General features: G+C 39.0%; 2 protein-coding genes across 2 annotated transcripts; one reads left to right on the top strand and one right to left on the bottom strand.

The window, feature by feature from the left end:
- Window positions 1-786: 786 nt before the first annotated feature.
- Window positions 787-2069, top strand: nkx3-1 (NK3 homeobox 1). Its single transcript, XM_085788188.1, has 2 exons — window positions 787-1045; window positions 1389-2069. The coding sequence occupies exons 1-2, from the start codon at window positions 853-855 to the stop codon at window positions 1787-1789; spliced, it is 594 nt and encodes a 197-aa protein (XP_085644314.1). The 5' UTR covers window positions 787-852; the 3' UTR covers window positions 1790-2069.
- A 7844-nt stretch (window positions 2070-9913) lies between these two features.
- Window positions 9914-17487, bottom strand: slc25a37 (solute carrier family 25 member 37). The gene is made up of 4 exons (XM_085787153.1): window positions 17166-17487; window positions 12252-12480; window positions 11116-11172; window positions 9914-10461 (listed from the first exon to the last, which is right to left on the bottom strand). Exons 1-4 carry the CDS (start codon window positions 17361-17363, stop codon window positions 9932-9934), a joined length of 1014 nt encoding a protein of 337 aa, XP_085643279.1. The 5' UTR covers window positions 17364-17487; the 3' UTR covers window positions 9914-9931.
- Window positions 17488-19120: the final 1633 nt, after the last annotated feature.

The raw sequence follows: 19120 nt of genomic DNA, 5'->3' as shown, positions 1-19120 counted from the left end.
CTCCAGTAGGTATGAATGACCACCCACCACTGCAGACAGAGGTGTCTCCCTGCAGCCGCTGACAGCCCCGAGCTGAGGGAGCCATGAAACCCAGGACAAACCCATCTGACTTCTATGACGTACAGTTTCATTATTAACCCAGGAAATCAGTATATTTCTTCTAATAACGTTGTAAATGTACAACAATTTCACAAAATACATCTGGAGATACAGGTTTTTACTGGAGTTCTTAGATAGTGTCTAGTTAGAATACTACTTAGATGAAATATTACCTTGTTTGCCAGTTTTACACTATGTGTTGTTTACTTCCCTTGTTGTATGTTTTGTGTATGCCAAGTAGTTCACTTCCTTCATATACAGTACTGTACAGCATTTGCAAATTATATTCACTGGATGACGATTACAAAACATACTACGTATATTAATACAGTCGAGTATAAAATAAGTATGAAATGCCATGCAAATTCCCCAAAACAATGTGGTTTTAATAGTAATGTGTGATATATATACAGTATGATATATGTGAGCTTGTTTTTGCCATTTAGGTCATTACAATGAGTAAGGTCATTTCAAAAAGGCCGATCTATGATACCTACAGTAAATTGTGTTATTTTACACTTATTTTTCACAAGACATAATAATGTGATTGTAGAAATCTCTTTGAGTAAAGAGACTTTAACACAGAGAGCCACTGGTCCCGCCCTCCCCACTTGTCAGCACAGTCTGGATGAACCCGCCTCTGCTTTTGTATAAATTCAGACGGTGTGAGTGTGAGAGGAGACACGCTGCTCCAACCACGTCCCCCGCTGTAGCCAACTTGTCCTGAGAGCCCTAAGACTTGTGGATTAGCAGATGGAAATGTCTGACACAGCTAAACCTTTGACCTCTTTCCTCATAGAGGACATTCTCTCCAATAAGGACAACACAAGATTTAACAGCAGATGCAGTTCACAGAAGATGGAAAAATGTTCACAGTGGAAGGAAGAATCTGAAAAGTTGTCAGAGAAATTCTGTCCTCTGGATCCGGGTTTTGGAGCACAGGCAGGTGAGCACCACAGGACAGCAGTGTTTTTAAATGCATAGATAATACAATACATTCTATGTATTTTTACTGTGTGACTTAGAGAATACTGTTTAAGCAGATGTGTGAGATAAGTTATAGGTCTGTATGATCAGACAGTGTCACAAGTTCCAAGGATGGGGAACTTTAAAAAAAAAAAAAAAAAAAAACTGGACTATTTTTTATTTACAGTGATGGATGTTCACATAATGATCATAAACTCTAAAAATCACTTATTCAAAGCCTGCATACAGACTGGTATACAGTATACTGATTAAAAGACAGCAATGTTGCCCTTTAATGACCTGCTCATGTCTCTCTTGCACAGAGTCTCTGGACACATCTTGTCCCAGCACCTCAGAGTCCAGCAGCTTTTCCTCCACGGGGAAACAGAAACGCTCCAGAGCTGCATTCACACACCTGCAAGTGCTTGAACTGGAGAAGAAATTTAACCACCAGAAATACCTGTCTGCCCCAGAGAGGGCTCACCTTGCCAGCACCTTAAGACTAACTGAGACCCAGGTAAAGATCTGGTTTCAGAACCGGAGGTATAAAACAAAACGGAAGCAGCAAACTTCAGAGCTCTGTAAGGACGTGTACAAAACAACAGGACTGGGCCTCAGAGAGGATATGGTCCGATCATCACTGATCACATCGTTCTGCAAAGCTTATCAATACAGACCGTACCTGTGGGAGTACAGTGGCCCCTGGGGGCCAACGTTATGGTGAATGTGAAAATGATGTATGAAGCTATGATTTCCAATCATAGACGTACTGTATGTTTAGTATTCCTGATATTTAGGCTCCATGTTCCTTATCAAAGTTGAAGCTTTGTTATTTGACACTGAATCTAGTGTTTGACCACAGGTTACCTTCACCAGTCTGCCTTAAAAAAATAGTTTTGCTCATAAACAAATGTAATACAAGAATCACACTAAACTTGTTGTATGGACAGGGCATGCGCAACAAACCATTTGATCTAGAATTCACTTGTGGCATTGTTGATTAATTCATTGAAAAAGATGCTAAAACCTTTTACCTGTCTGTAAAGCTTTCTGTAAACATTACAGTTTATTTTCTGTTTTGGGGAATACCACAGATTTATGCTTCTGACATACCCTGTTAAATGGTTAAATTAAAATATATCAAATTGGACAATGGGTAATGTACAATGTGTTGTAATGTAGCCATGTAGTTGCATTTGAAATAGACAAACTTGACTGAAGGACTAACACTGTAATAGTGACATTTTGAGTGTTAAATAGTGGAAATGTTTTAAGTATCTATGTGGAGTTAATATGGTAAAACTACACAAGAAGATAAGACTAAACAGAGATGAGGATGATATTGTAAATGTGGGCAAAAGAATGAGACCTGATTCCTTTAAAGAGCCCCTGACCTGATTACAAGGAGATAAACTGCTCTTCAAGTCTCATGAAGTGACATCATGAGGAAAGCTACTGTATGAGTTACTGCAGGAAAATTAAACAACAATTATAAACTCAGTCTGTGGGGAAATTACACACAAGAGCAAACGTAATAAAATGCACACTTGCACAGGAATTAATTACAAAAAGATATGTGATGGCAAAAGGGATTTAAGGAACAGAAAAGGATCCAAAACGCATCACTGTACTGTAGGTTTACATCAGAATAATCATTTCAGCATCATAATATCCTGATGATCAAATTCACTTTAAGAAGCTCACCTTTTTCTAAAGAAAAACATAGACCACATTGTTTCACACATCATGTTCAATCAGCTTTGCATGTGCCACTGTGGCAAGAAGTAGTGGACCCATTGTGTAGCTCATCTCGTGAATGTGATGATTATACTGTAGGAACCAAACCTGTTTGTTAACATGACTTCCACGCATACAGACACACACAGACTAAGTGAGGGTGATGCTGATAAGAAAGTGGAATGCCAAGTCCTCCAGTGGCTCGCCCCATAGAGTGTGACCCATGTGGGCATGGTCCTGGCAAATCTGGCTCGCGGTCCTTTGCTGCATGTTGTCCCCGTCTCTGTCTCCCCTGATTTCCTGTCTCTCCTACTGTCCTCCTATCACAATAAAGGAATGAAAAGCCCAAACTGTATCAAAAAACAAAAGAAAGAGGAATGCCATTCAACAATGTAGTAGACTAAACATCAGCCAGTGTTGGTCATCAATGAAAATATATGGCTGTATACATGAGTACTTCAAATGCAATGAGCTATGAGGATTATTTTAGATATAATCCAGTCCTGATACTACAATGTTAGCACAGTCACTGTATGCAAAGCTCTCTATTTGTGGCTATGAAGCATGTTCATAATCTGGTTGTGGCAATTGTATATAGCCTTTACCTTTAACGGTGCCTATGAACTGCATGCAGGTGTGCAACACCAGGTATGTCCTTGAGCTGGCTGCCGCAGGTTTCAGGTATGGAATGCACTTTGTTATCTTTGAGAGTATTGATATTATCCATGCCTTGAATATAGAACACTGTCTCCCTTTGTTATCTGATGACCTCCTGTATGTATGTCACCCTCAGAAGGTAAAGGTCACTGTCTCCTTCAGCACAAGGCCAAACTTTCAATTCATTGCAGTTTGAGTGAGATTCTTATATGAAATAATACCATCACCATCATTTCAATTTAATATTCAAAAATTAATAAAACCATACAGTAATATTGAAACCTCATTACTGTAGTTGTCATGGGCTGCTTGCTGAGGTTAAATATAATATGAACGAGAAAAACTATGCGTGAGCTGGATTCAACAGTAAGTCATGTCTCACCCTGTGCTCTGGCAGCTGACGGCTACTGAGAGGCTTTCACTTTCATGTGTCTGCTGCTACAGGTAGAGCCTCTTCCACTCAGTGAAGCAAATCTTCACTGTTTATTCAATTTAACAACCACTGTTTTACTTTATTTCCACCACAGTGCGCATGAAGTCAAAGTATTACAATATCTGAAATCAGCATAAGAAAGAAATATAAAGTCTACCTCTAGTTACTAGCTATACATGCAGATACAAAGTATTATTATTCTTTATACCTTTGTTTAGAGCAAATATAGAAACAAGACCAGGATGGACATCATTTTGATTAATGTAACAATGTGTTGATTATTTAACTACAATGATAGCTTCAGTGACTTATCCCAAACAGAGACGTATCCAATTTTTAAACAAGTTATTTCACCCCTTTGCAGTGTGGCTCTTTTATCACTGATCACAATAACTACATGCACCTCTGTGAACAAACATGAGCTGTAAGGTTGTAAAACCTTTTGGAGATTTCTTACAATGTAAAAGAACTCTCGCCATTGTCAAATATTCACAAATTCATCAAGACGTCAGAATTCAATTAACTGTTAATAGATCTTTGAATTATATAAAAGCTGCATACCAACAGTGTGGCCTAAGCGTGAGTGTATAACCTGCTTCATGCTGAAGCGACTCGGTACAGTACCTAACACTGCTGATAAGATGGCACGCAGGATTTAAAGCTTTACATATTTAAGAAGGGCAGGTTTGTAGTAACACAAGCAAAGTGTGAGCAGAGGACTGATGGAATTGATAGAGGGAGACCTGAGAGCTCTCACACCAGCAGGCTAACCTGTCGCTGCCCTCGTAGGCATTTATCGTGTACCATATAAGTTCTCTTCAATTGCTTACTCATATTATCCAATTCAAAAAAGTTTCTAGGCTGTCTTACAATGTAGAAGCTGAAGGAATGAAATTTAACATGAATCATGAATCTTAATGATTTCCTTAAACCGAAGTGAGCTTTTATCAACACTGCCATCGGCTGCACCATTCACTCCAGGCCCTTGGAATAAACAGGTAATTAGACATGAAGAGGGCAGATAGCATCTGTTTTGACGGCATTGAAAATCTGACAGTATCTCTCAGTGTCTCTCAGGTCGTATATGAACACACTCATCAGATAAAGGAGCTTGTTGAAGGGTGAAGCTGAAGGTTGGGAGAGCTATTATTATTGTACTTGGCTTCATAATACCTGCACTTCCTCTACGAGGAGGGCTCAAAGAGACACGGTTTTCACAAATGCAGACGGCTTAAAACAACATCCTCCTGTCTGTTATGTTCTCTTTCATTCTTCAGTCTTGGTGAGTCTCTAAATCTGTCTGTGCACCAGCTGGATTAACTGGATTTGACAAAAAGCAGAGAGCAGGAGCGTATAACATTATCTTTATCTCTTCCTCTATGCTTGGATCAGAGATGTTGCTAGAACATGGCTACATAAAGATTTTCTGGGATATGAAGATCAAGCTTGTAAATACCAAGAAACACAAAGTTAAGTCTCCACTCTCAAGAGTTTATCTTCTTTGTCTATATATTTAAGGATCTGATTGTGAGGTGCAGTGAACAGTGTGGTCGTGGAGCCGTTGTCGTGCTCTTCAAGGTGGCCAATGATGCTTTGAAAAACAAGCAGATCTTCATAACAGATGAGGAGAAAACCAGAGGCCGACCACAAAGACAGCCTTTGTCAGTGCTCCAATATGCCGTGACTGTCTGACAAATTTGTTGGAGTTGATAAGAAGGTTTAAAACAGCCCTGATCTTTTCACATGGGAACACTCATAAACTTCCTTGGATAGTGTAACTGGATCCCTCATGTTACGGTACCAGTAGAGCAGCTGCCTTTCTTCTCCCATCAGCAGATACACTGCTGCAACTTGACTGATGGTTTCCATTGATTGTGCTGCTGCAAAGACAGAGAGGAAGAGAGAGAGAGAGGAGAAAGAAACAGGTAGACAGAGAGAAAGAGGAGTAATTCACCAGTATGTTTATCTGTGGGGTAAAGATAGAAAGTAGTGGGATAGTTTACTGCAGATTAAAGTGATTAGAGAGAAATATGACAAGGACAGAGGACATGGGCTGACGGGGATGTTCATTGTGCACTTCAGATAAACAACCTGCTCGCGGACAAGGGCGAAAACTAAACACATCAGGGACAACAACGTTACAGCACAAGTGTACGTGTCCTGAGGCATGTTGGTTTGGAATAAAGCTCTGCACTGTCTACATCTCAATAAAACATCAGATTAGACCTGTTCTTTTAACACACCGTGTCACGTGCTGGACATTTACTGAATACTTTCATATAGACTGTATAGATATATAAACTAGAATGAATAAGGAAAACATAATGTTATATTGGATAAGTGGTAATATACACAAATCATTCTATGGCTGTAATGAATACAACATCCACAATGCATTAAAAGATGCAGACTGCTGAATGATCCTTGCATTAAGTATAGCTCTCCTGTAGTTGTTAATGTTGTATAAAATTAATGAAATAAAAAAGAAAATCTATTGACCGTAGTTTGGCATTTGTCCTTATACCAGGCCCATGTAAACAAAAACATAACTTCAAAGCCCTCATCTGATATGCAGTTTATATCTTTAGGTTTTTAAACCACAACCGAAATTATTTTATTAGTAATAATACCATCATATATCTCAATTTTGAGCAGTGGGTCCAAACCTCCAAACACTGATACAGCATCATGTTAGCCTCATCTCTGGCACTGGCACTTGTTTGCCATGAGTCTGTGATGACAGACTTTAAACAATACTATACCGCCCTCTAGAGGAACAGAGTGACTCCTGCAGGATACACACTGTAAAGGATGAGTCCACACAACATTTGCACACCAGTATGTCTGTGTAATCCTGGCAGAACTACTTTCTACCAAGAAAACAACCATTAATATTTTATTCAAGTTTTTTTTTGAGTAATGTCCTTTCCTATCAGTGACTGAACCTATAGCAAGCAGAACCAAAAACCAAAAACAAAGGCTAAGTATAAATGTTTTTGCCCACTGCATTTCACTGACTGCATATTCATTTATTTCCACAGCAGACCACATTTGTGGTGCTTTCTATAGGATCCTCCAAAACAATTAGTTCGTCATGTGTTTCAGTGTTGACACTTAACTCTGCAAAATAGAAAATTAACAAATTCTTAAGGGAAATTAGGTTAATGAATAAAATATTTCTGATGTCAGTTTATCTGTATCACATCATTCATGTTGGTTTAGCTCAACGCTTTCACTCCTTTGACATTAGCAGCACTGATGTTTACTGTAATGTCTTGGTAACGGCCATTAGTGTTGGATCGTTTTGTTCATTTGCAGTAGAATTATTACATACAGTAGTTGCACTTCTTAGGCGGTAGAAGCAAACTAAAGCCCCATTAACTCCTAAAACTCTGTATTTTAAGGCTGACAGACACAGAATCAAAAGAGCAAATACTGAATGAGTTCAGAAAGAAAATCCTCAAAAGACACGTCATCAGTCATCAGTTGCATGTTTATTTCAGCTCCAGTGTTACATACTGTAGCAGCATTATTACAATCATTTCATATTTGCATGGTCAAACTTCAAAGCGTTCCTTTTGTGGAGATGGCACTCAGCAAAAAACAAATCATCGCAACTCCCATTTGAATCATTTGTTGTGTAAATAGCACAAAAATATTTACATTATGAAAATCCCCACATAGAATATCTGCTCTCTCCTGTCTCCTTTAAAATGTAAGCATCTAAAAGACACAGTACTCTTAGCATGTTAAAAGTACTTGGACACATATGTTGCAACACAGTTTGGATAATCATGATGATGACCATAAACTGACAGTCCAAAGGAATGACACAGGAGGGGAAACATAATAATACATAGTATAATACAATAAATCAAAAACTATTCTGACTGGCTTTATTTCATTTTTGTTTATCATGTGATTAATAGAAGAGAAGAGCTTTGTCATCGGGCAACAGACTAGCACACTGTAACTTTGATTGTAACTGTGAAGAACTGTGTGCAGAATAAAACTTCTTTATGAACCTATGCTAATCAAGCCACTTTTATATTCAAGCTGAACACCTTGTCCACTTATGTGAAATTCATATTGCACAAGTATATTCAATATAAGTAGTTTATATTCACTAGGTCAATAAAAATAGGTCACAATGGAAGATTTTTCAAAATATACATGATAACAAACAATTTCAACTTTTAACTTTAGCAATGAACTAAACCTGTCAGGAGAGGAAATGGAAACGCTCTGACAGAAAAGACAGAAAACAAGAAGCATCTCAAGGTTAATGAATTCAAGTGATTTCAATTTCACTCTACTGAATGGAAGCTATGGAGGAAGGATTCAACGACAACTCGCGGCAGACAGGCGCACAGCATCATAATTCAAGGATCAAAGTAAGATGCATAGACTACAATGAGTGTCTTTGGTATATTAATAATTACCCAACTGTACAAGCATGAAGGATTTGTTGCCAAAGGGTTCATGAGACCACAGGAATCTGATGAACTCCATGCACTTTTCCAGAGTAAGAAAAAAACGTCCATAATTAAAACAAATAAATCTGGCTGCTTGCTGGATTACATCAATATCTGGAGGAATGTCTCGACGACTGAATCAAAAATAGACAATAGGCTGGAGAGAGCAGTGAGCACACAGGAAATGTGTAACTACAACAGGACAAGTGACAATAAAAGAAACAGCATGGCCTGCTCACCAGCTGATCCGATCAGACTTTTGCTGGTCTCATGGTAACGACAAGCACCCAACGCAATTGGTCAGTTTCAAGGCAAAATATAAGTCACGGTGTTACATTCTGGATAACAGAAGGTGTGCACTTCATGTTTCAGACCAACTTATTCTGTGCAAGTAAAGGTCAAAGGTCAGTATGACAAATATAAACATTGCACCAGTATAAAAGCACACAGAGGTTGGGACCTGGCCATCATCTCAAGTAACAGACTTATTTGATCCACCTTTGGACATGCATAAGTTTCTCAGAAATAGTTGCCCTCATATACATATACATATACATATATCTCTATATACTGTATAGCTAGTCATGTTTGAGAATAGATACAAACAAGCTGCCTTGTTTCAGCAACAAGTTATTGTGCGTGATTCAGGAGTGTTGTAGTACTGCGCTTCAACAAGGCAAACAACTAGACCGTTACGGCCAACACACCATGATGAGACAGTGTCTCTCACAGGGAAAACTTGGTATTTTGCACTTCATGCAAAAACACTAACAACTGTAGACTGGCTTCTGACCATTGAAGAGATAGAGATAACAATAAAAAAAAAAAAACAGAACACCATCCAGCTGAGCATGTTGTGATTTGACCAATGTGACCGATTGTGACAAAGAGTCTCAGTAAGATTCGATCTTCAAACGACTGTAAGCTAGTATGATGTAACAAAAATAAAAAGGTGAAGCAGTGATTAATATTTGAGGCACTTGGAGAGCGCAGCTGTCCTGTCTGCTGGGGAGTGGAAATAAGGAATGTGTTGTAATGGTTCTTTATAAATACACCATGAAATAAAACAAACAAACACCATTGTGTTTCTTCCGCATCCATAAAATACAGGCAGCAGAAAGCTAACAAAATAAATAAAAAGTTCCAATATTAAGAACTATAAACATTATTCAAGACAACTTAATTACACATTGAGCACATGTAGAAAAGATTGTGGAGCGTTGTGGTTGATGGTAATGTTTGTGCAGTGGGAGATGGCATTATATATAGATATATACTGTATATATATATATATATATATATCTGTTCTTCCAGGAACAGTCATCTCTCTGCATGTCCTGGTTGTGCAACATCATCCTCACTCAAAGAAACACACAGACTTAAGTAAATGAGCAATAAGAAGTGCCACTCACTGCTTCACCTTTACCTCAGTCACTTCCCTGTGAGACAATAACTGATATACATTTCCTCAACAGTGGAAAAACAAGTTGAGCTCACACACCTTGCAGTTGGAGCTTTTTTCTTTTTTTTTTTAACGTCAGTTTAGGTGTGGACACGTTCTCCATTACAGCTGTCCAGGTCCTGCCTCTTGTTCCAGCTGCTGCTTTGTCAGGAAGTACTTAAAGAACTCGTACACTGACCAGGCAATGGCGGTCGAGGGCATCTGGTATATAACCCTTGCTTGGACCCCTTTGAAGAAGGCTGCCGGACCACCGAGCCGGTACACCGTCCTGAAGGCGTTAGCCATTCCTGTTAAGTGGCCGCTGATGTTCATGGAGTTGAGCGCTACATTCTCTTGTGTGTTGAGCAGCGTTTTACATACGTCAAGTGGAGTGGTTATTGCTGCGGAAACGGCTCCCGCTATTGCCCCCGACACTATGTGGGTGCCGGGATGGTAATGTCTGTGGGGGTTTAAACGTTCCTGCATCAGTTCATAGGTGATGAAGTGAACGGCCTGGAAGGGGATGTTCATGGTCAGTTGCGTGCTGTAGCTGCGGTAGAACGCTCCAATGCCCTCAGTGCGCGTTACTGTTCGGACACAGTCCAAAAGTCCTCGATATGGAGAGTTGTACATTTGCATCCTCTGCTTCACCACTGGGTCATGAAAGGAAACAGAGATCCACGTTAGTGTGTTTTATTGTAAGCATTTTATATTTTATCAATTATACTCATTATAACTGATAAAAAGACACATGTGAAACAAGAAGAGGATGAAAGTGGACAACTTATCTCTACAGGTAGACAAAGGATTTTGAAATGATCATGGTTTATCTGACTGGCATGTGTCAATGTCATTAATAATATTGTGCAGACCTGTGCAGTCCAAGAACAGCATCAATATCTGCCATTTCAAAAAGGAAAGATTGACCTTTTGTTCTTAATGGGAAATTACTTTCCACACTTTACTAACTTTGCTTAAACAGCAGTAAGAACTGCATTTGTTGGGCCTTATTTCCTGCGGTGGATTGATTCTCATTTGGTACCACCATAAACTACAGTGTTTGTCCACATTGCTCATTATTGATGTTTTTGACAACAATGGAGTAATACTGTATGTCCCAGAAGAATAAAGTATATCAGGCTTTAGATAAATATTTGGATGGATCCCATGACCGCTAGTGTTGGCCAAAAGGGGGGTTACACATGGGCAGGTTGCCAGTCAATCACAGGGTTTAAACGGAGACAAATCATTAATGCTCACATTCATACATTTGAACCCAGACCTTGGATGCAGATTGTTTTTCTTACCTTCAGCTGGGTTCATGATTGCATCATGAAGAACAGTGGCCACACTACCTGCCATACCTGTGAAAATATAAACAGGTGTTGTCAGGTCTAGACCAGTGGCTGTACATAAAAGAATTTTACCCACTTATTTCTTGATGTATACATGGTAGAAAAACACAGGTTAAAGGTAGAGTCAAGTGTGTAATCGCCATTTCTCCAGGCTTGACAGCATAGCTGTCTTCGTGGTAGTTTTATACAGGCCCACAGTGCCGCATGCCCAACTTTACCTGCGCTCTGTCATTAGGGACTTTAAGCAACGGCTCATCTACTACAGAGAAACAAGCGATCTCGTGTAGTTACTACAACGCGTGGTTTAGGTGAGTAAATTAAATGGTTCTCATTGTATTTTTGAAATGAAACGTGTTCTACAATTGATAGTGATACACTCCATGTACATTACATGTTCTAGCGACACACACTTTGATAAGATGTGTGCTTAAATAGTCAAATTCTATGTCTTTTTTTAATTGAATTCTTTGAAATAAAGTATATAGAAAATATGCACATTTATTTTTGTTATGATCTGTACCTGTACTTGGCATAATGACAATACATATGAATAATCTAATCTAATATCAACAGTTTCCCATAGCTCACGTGAGCGGTGTTTATTTACCCTCAACCCTGTCACGTGGTGGGTGATCAGCTGTTCCGATCTGGCAGCTACCCCAGCAACCGCAGCAACTTTCTTAACGACTACTATGGATTTGATGGCTACAGCACCAGCGTCATGAGAGATTTATTTCCGGGTGCCAAAATCTGCCATTTCTTAAAGTCCCTATTGGCTGGGGAAAACACAGCGACTTCCCTAACCCAGACTACAGGGGGGAGCTCTGCAGACACAGTCACCACCACACAGTTGAAGCCCATAGGTGATGATTTAGCAGGATTTCTTTTGTATAAGTCCATATTTTATTTTTTTCAAGAAAATCCTACAAACGCTACCTTTAAACCCACAAATTCCCTATTAGCATGTTTCTATTTGTGTTTGGGAGACAGCTTTGTCCTTGGACTGCAAACAGGATATGACATTAACATGAATTATCCAAACTAGACTCCTCCTCAAGTGATTTGTGTCGAGTCGTGGGAACTCATACCGTTGGCTAAATGGCTGTTGCCTCCACTCTGAATGACATCACTGAGAGAGCGTTTGGCGCGCTCATAGCAGGCAAAGTAGAGGGCATGTGCAGGTCCCGCTCCCAACATGGTGATGTTGAGGCCCCTCAGTGGTCTGAAGAACCCCTCTGTCTGGATAATCCTTTTCAGAGCCTCATACACACCCCTGTACTGTGCATTAGGGTCTGGCTGAAGGCTCTGCATCCTTGTCTGGGTAAACAAAAAGATACATTTAAATCACAGCATATAATTTGCTCCATTAGATCTGATAACAGTTAGAGCACCTGAGTTCTGAAGTTACAGCCCTGCATGAATGTGACTGTGGGTGCTTTAGAGTTGGCATGTGGTAAAAGCCGAATCATGGTTTCTTGATGCACTGTTCCCTTAATGCTGACACATTGTTCCGACAGTAAGTGCTCTTGGCATCAGAGGGATCCCGTCTGAGTGATATATGTCTCTTGTAAGGCTGGTGTGGGAGGCTGTGGCAGCTCTTTGTTTTACTCCACCATGCCAAGTTATCTGGCCGGCACAAAGCATGTTTTTTATTTGTGAGGAGATCTGCGGCTGACTCAGGAGATAGGCCAAGTCTATCTTCCTCACCATGTTCCCCTGTGTTTCCTTCCTTTGGCTTGACAATAATGTATCAATTACATTTCCTTTTAATACAGATTTAGGAACTTGGGGCACACAAAAGCTGGTGGCAAAGTTTACACTTTAGGTTTTTGTGGCTGAATTCAGTGCTACATTTTGCACTTTTGTGTTGCAGAAAGAGGCATTAATATGAATTTTATATTCAAACATTTAATGAGATCTTTGACAGCTAATCTGAAGCTTCAATTATGCCGGGGACAAAGTAACCTGCAGACAGTATCCTCAGACTGTGCTCTCTTTTATCAAACACTGAATGCCTGATAATAAAAGACATCTGAAGCCCTTTTACACAGTTGTTTTCCCCTCCCCCTTTTTTAAAAATTTATTTTATGTTTAATTGTGTTCTGTTTCCTTAATTTTTTTATTAACTGTGTTTTTTAACTGTATTTTTCTCACAGTGAGCCAAAGGCAATTTTCCACGACGGTGGATAAAAAAGTTTTATTGTATTGTATTGTATTGTTCTAGTTCAGCACAAAGTTTAACCATACAAACTAAAAGAAACGTGAAAATTAACAGGTAGATCGTAGTAGAAAAAAGAGACTAAAGCAGGTACAATTTAGTAAACACTACTTGTTGGGGGTTGATAGTACATTTATGTTTTAATCCATTGGCTGACATCATTTATTTATTTATTTTTTAATTTGGCATAATGTCAGGTTTAAATCTGAATGTGGACATGACAGAAAGGCAGAAGCAACTGTCAGATGGAAGTTGAAAATTAAAACGAGAGCTGAGACTTAAGTCCAGTTCTTTCAGGACTAATTTTTAGGATAAGACTGAAGATTAGATTATCATTTAAGGTTATAATGTGGAAAAGGTAATAACAGTACTGTATAGCCTGAGGACAGCATGATAAACATGCATTGCCTAAATTTTACATCACTATCACGGTCCACTTAGATAACCAAACAGCAGAAACCAGTTTATCCATTGAATCAGTCTGAAAAGAGAACAGCCTCATCCATTACATTACCTTGTGACCTATCTTTGTAATTCAGCTTTGGAGGGCTACGGCTGTTTACTAATCAACACAACATAAGAGCAATTGCATACACACACCCTACACTGAGCAAGGCTGATTCCAAATGTGCACAACACCGATAAGGTCCCCCTCCTCCCATTAACACCGGCTACTCCCCGAGTCCGAGCTGTGCCTTATTCTTCACTGGGAGGCTGAAATACCACAACCCAGTGAACTCAGAAATTCAAAGTAAATACAACAGGTCTTATTATAAACAGACATCTTACTGAATTCATTTCAAGATTTTTTCTAAACAACAATTTACAATGCATTCATTTTTTCCACACATTGCTAGACTGGAGCCAGACATTATTATATTTAAAAAAAACTATCTACACTGAACGCTCCACAGTGACAAAGAGGAAATATATTATTTTTTAAATATTATTTAAAATTGATTTCTGAAATATCACACTGACATAAAACCCTTTGCTACAGTATGACACATGAAATGTAGCACAGGTGTTTCCCATTACTGTTACTGATCATCTGCTGGAGCACACCTGTAGTCAATTTAATTGATTGGACTTGATTTTGAAAGTCACACACTTGTCTACATAAGGTCTCACATGATGCAACAGTGCATATCAGACTAAAACAGCAGCAAAAGGTGGAAGAAGCTGCCAGTAGAGCTCAGACACCGGGCTGTGTTGAGGTACAGATCTGGGAAAAGCTACAAAAAAACAAAAACAAATCAAAAATGATTTCCTTCCTTAAATTTCTTTTTTTTCTGCATTTAAGGTTCCCAAGAGCACAGTGGCCTCCATAATTATTATATGAAAGAGGAACTAGGACTTCTTAAGGAGCAGACTCTCTGGCTAATAACTAAATAATGTAGGGAAAAGAAAATTGAACAAGAACCTGATGGTCTCTCTGGCTGAGATCCTGTGTGGAGATGGGAGAAACATCTCAAAGATCTCATTTCATGTTTTCAAGAATTAAAAGTGTCTTGCAAGACTACGGCAATGAGTTTTTCGATGTTAATACATCTCTTATGGGTTATCGAGTGCAAATTGAAGTCGGTGTTTTTTTCGCATAAAGTTGCAATACCATAACCTGAAAACGTGAGAGGGTCTGAACACTTGATGAATGCAGTATAAACTCTGAAGAGAAACCAAAAATGCATCAGAGTCTGTCTCTGATTTGTTGCATGTCTATTTGTCCATCTAGTACATGTAATTGGTCTATAAATAGGGAAAATAGGAACCATGATCAAGTATTTCAGCAGTTTAGTTCTACTGAAATTTCAAAACGCTGTTTGTTTCAACCCCAGACACGCACTGATCAAACTCAGTGGGCACCACAAAAACAACAGCTGAAGGGTGCTTGTGAAAACTCAGAAAATTCAAGAGGAAATGGCAACACTGGTTTGTGTAATAAAGGCTCAATGGGCTCACTGGAGAAATGTCAAGACTATGACACTGAAGGAAAGAGGATATAATGACTTTTCTTGCAGTACTTCTGCAGTTGTCTGTGCCATATCAAGATTATTGTAAGGATAGAGCAGCATGCCGAATTATCAAAACAACACTTCATTGTTAGAAAACAGCAGCTGAGCAGAAGAAAGAGGATTGCAGGGGCAAGGGTCACAATCAACCCAACAGTTAGCGATTTGCTTTGCAGACACAAGCCAAAATTTAACAAGCCAAAAAAACGTTTTCATTCATTTACGTAACTTCAATTTGCGAGGGCCATCATCAATGAACAAATGTGGGCAGTACAAACTGTAACCTATATATGACTTCTGACAATTATTTGTATTGTTGAAGCTGGTCTGGCTTTCCAACATTTTAAATCAGGATCTAAGTACTTCTCTAATAACCATACGGGTATGGGCAGTTTTAGGTTAAGTTTCAATCAACATGTTAGAATTGAATTTTTGGTCAAAATGTCTTCAGCACCAACTTTGCTTTTCCTGAAAGCAAAAAGGAATAAACTGTTCCTCACTGATAAATAAATGTTGTTGATACTTTGTATCACAGCTATATTAAAAAATGTTTTCATCATTTGTCCTGAAAATTGCTAAATTGTTCATAATATATCAAAAGATATATATTTTTTAAACTTCCACTGCAAACTAGAAGAGCTAAAATGATGCCTTCAAATGATATGTTCAGCCTGAACCAATAATCCAAAACACACATTTTTCTCTCAGGTAATTAGTTGATGATTTTTTTTTTTTTTTAAATCAACTAATCAATTTAACAACTATTGTTTCCACTTGGTTGGCATTGGTTGCTCTCTTAAAAAGGAGAGAAAAAGCCCAGGCCCTCACTTTCTATATTGAATTATCATTTCTTTTGTATACAGACAGTAATAGTAATAACATCCTTTTTGATGAGCACAACCTTGTCCATTAATTTATTTTTGCATAAATATAAGCACTTTGCTGCTGCTTATGGTAAATACTGGTACCCATGGTTAACAACTTTAACTCTTTTGTTGTCATAGGTGTGATGGTGATAATCTAATGTTTCTCCTGTGAGCAGGGAGACAGGCAGCTGACATGTGATATCAACCTAGTGCATCAATGAATGGTCACTAAATACTTCATAACAATACAATTAAGTTTAATGACAGTGGAAAGGGGTACTGCTTACACGTGGAGTGTGGAAATAAGACTAGTTTCAAGTTTCGAGGGGGGTTTTGACATCTACAGCACCGCAGCACTTGACCTTCACTTACCCTACGTCAGTCATAAGCAAAGTCTGGATAACTCACTTCATTTCACTGTGCAACAACACTGTGTCTGTGAGTAAACACCTTGGGATTACATGCAGACGACTTTATACATCGAAACGTGATCTTTTGATTCAACGCCGATAACTTGCCCCAGTCTTGCTAAGTAATGTGTAACTTGGCCAATTAAGGTTACAGTCGGTAAGCTGCTACGTTAGCAAAGTTAGTAGTTATATCAAGAAAGAAGTGGAAAAAATAGCAAAAGTGGTACTAAGTGCTCAGTTTAGCCAGCACATGGAATTTTAGTTTGGTTTTAATTTAGCCTAGCCTGTACTGGTCTGAGTCAGGTTGTCGTGTTTAAATTAGCTAACACCGAGGCTAACCGTGGATGGACACAGCTTGAACATTTCACAGCTAACGCCTGTTAGCAGCCGATAGCAGACACTGACTGCTGCTCGGTGCCGTGTGGCTTAGTTAGTGAATGAGCCGTGGTGGCAAAACAAGTGAGAGTCACCGCTGAGCCGCGTGCCGCCGGTGCGTTACCTTGACAGAGTCCACGGGGTACATCACCGTGTGCTCCAGGATGCCAGCCACGGCTCCCGCTGTCATGTGGGTCCCCACTGAGACATGAGGTGGCAAGCTCTCGTAGTCAACGTCAATATTAAGAGGCTCGTCGTCGTCTTTGCTTTTGATTTGAGACATCTCCAGTGCTGCCACCACACTGTCCGAGGTCAACTCCATGCGTGGGGCAGCGCTCAGCGTGGGTCTTCTGTGCAAGATAACACTCAGAGAAGTGTTGGCGGCGTGGACAACCACAACATCTTCACTACTTAGTGGAGTTGCAGCGCCCGAATGACGTAAGCAGCTATGGGCGTGTCTCGGTCCTGTACACCAATCACATTCCAGCTAGGGCGGGTTCTTTGTTCGGGGCGGCCAATGAGAAGTTTCCGTGGTAGATTCCGTAGATTCTGACACTTCACCGCTCTGCTGTTGTCAGTCCCTGTGCATCCCTGTCACTGTAGTCACTTTTTTGAATGGTTTTAACTGTGGTGTGTAATCGCACAGTCCTGCACGAAAAGATAAGTAGGTTTGGTTTTATTATCAGGCAACATCTGTTCAATACTAATGTACTTTCTTAGGGGATATCTCAATCTCGTGGTTTCCCCCACACTGTGGTTGTACTGTAGCTGGAAGAAACATTTTCAGATTCTTTGGATATTTATGCAAATGTGGTAAACAACAACAGCAACAAAAAAATACAAGTCACAAGTAAAATTCCTGGAAAGTTTTACTGAAGTAGGAGCAGAAATGTATCAAAACCAAAAAATAATTTCTGGTTGCATATCAAAAGTTGGCTACTCATAATGCAGAATGGCCCATTTCAATCCATACTGATGATATATAACTAAATATCTATTTAATGTTGTAATTACTTATGGTCAAGTCAGTTTTAACTTGTTTGTATATTGTCTAATTATTTAATGAATAAATAAACAACACTGCCTAATATCTTAATCTTTGTAAAATATCAAAGAATTGCTAAGTAACAATGAGATACATACAGAAAAGTGCAATATTTCCCTCTGAAATGTTGTGCAAAGTGACAAAACCATACTGCCTTATATACTAAATTTCAAATTAATAGAAAAAACATTCAGCTGCTTCCTGGTGGCACTGCAAAATTCTTCCTGGGACTGGTGCTTAGGCTACACAACAGCTTTTGGTGCCACTATGTTTGTCTCACTGGAATGAAGGTTTCATCAGTTAATCTGTCATAAAATTAACTGTATAGATTGCATAAAAAAATATTTTTAGAAAAAGACTGTGAGGAGCCTCACTGCCCCACTCACCTGTAATATTTCTGTCTGTCTGGTAACATTGGAAAATTTGAAGATGCCAATCCACACACATCATCCAGACTATACGTCATGGTAATAGTCAGAAGAAGTAGCCTAGAGGAAACACAGAGGCCTCATAACAAAAGGCTGCACTACATACATACTTTGGTTTCAGCTTCTGAATGAGAACTATGTTGTCACAGAACCTGTATATCATGATGTTGCTAACTTTTAATTTTAATTAATTTCGAGTTCAGGCTCTGTTAGAGATCTGTCAGCGATTAGACTAGGCTAAATAAAAGTCTGCACATTTTCTCATTACATCTCTTATTCTAAATAATTTATGTTTTTTCTGGCTGTGTCATGCTGTCTCTTGTTGCGTGCCAGAAGTTTAAATTTCACCTTGACATCCTGGATGCCAGTTTGTGTTTAAGATATCACCTTATTCGACTGAACATACTAAACATTTAGATTCTCTGTCAATCCACTCTCCTTTTCAGACTTAAAAATGGAGATCCACATTTGTGAACTGTATCTTCCAGGAGGCAAAATATTAGATTTGTGATTTATATTATTCTAAGAAATAAACTACATCTATTATCTTTATTGCATCTGAACTTGATCTAATAACTATCCTGTGTCACCCACGATTGGCTGAAA

Source organism: Trachurus japonicus, chromosome 9 (genome assembly GCF_045865225.1).
Source record: "Trachurus japonicus isolate A0001 chromosome 9, Traja_1.0".
NCBI lineage: Eukaryota > Metazoa > Chordata > Actinopteri > Carangiformes > Carangidae > Trachurus > Trachurus japonicus.
The sequence above is the reverse complement of the archived record's forward strand: the minus strand, read 5'-3'. Positions and strand labels throughout refer to the sequence as shown.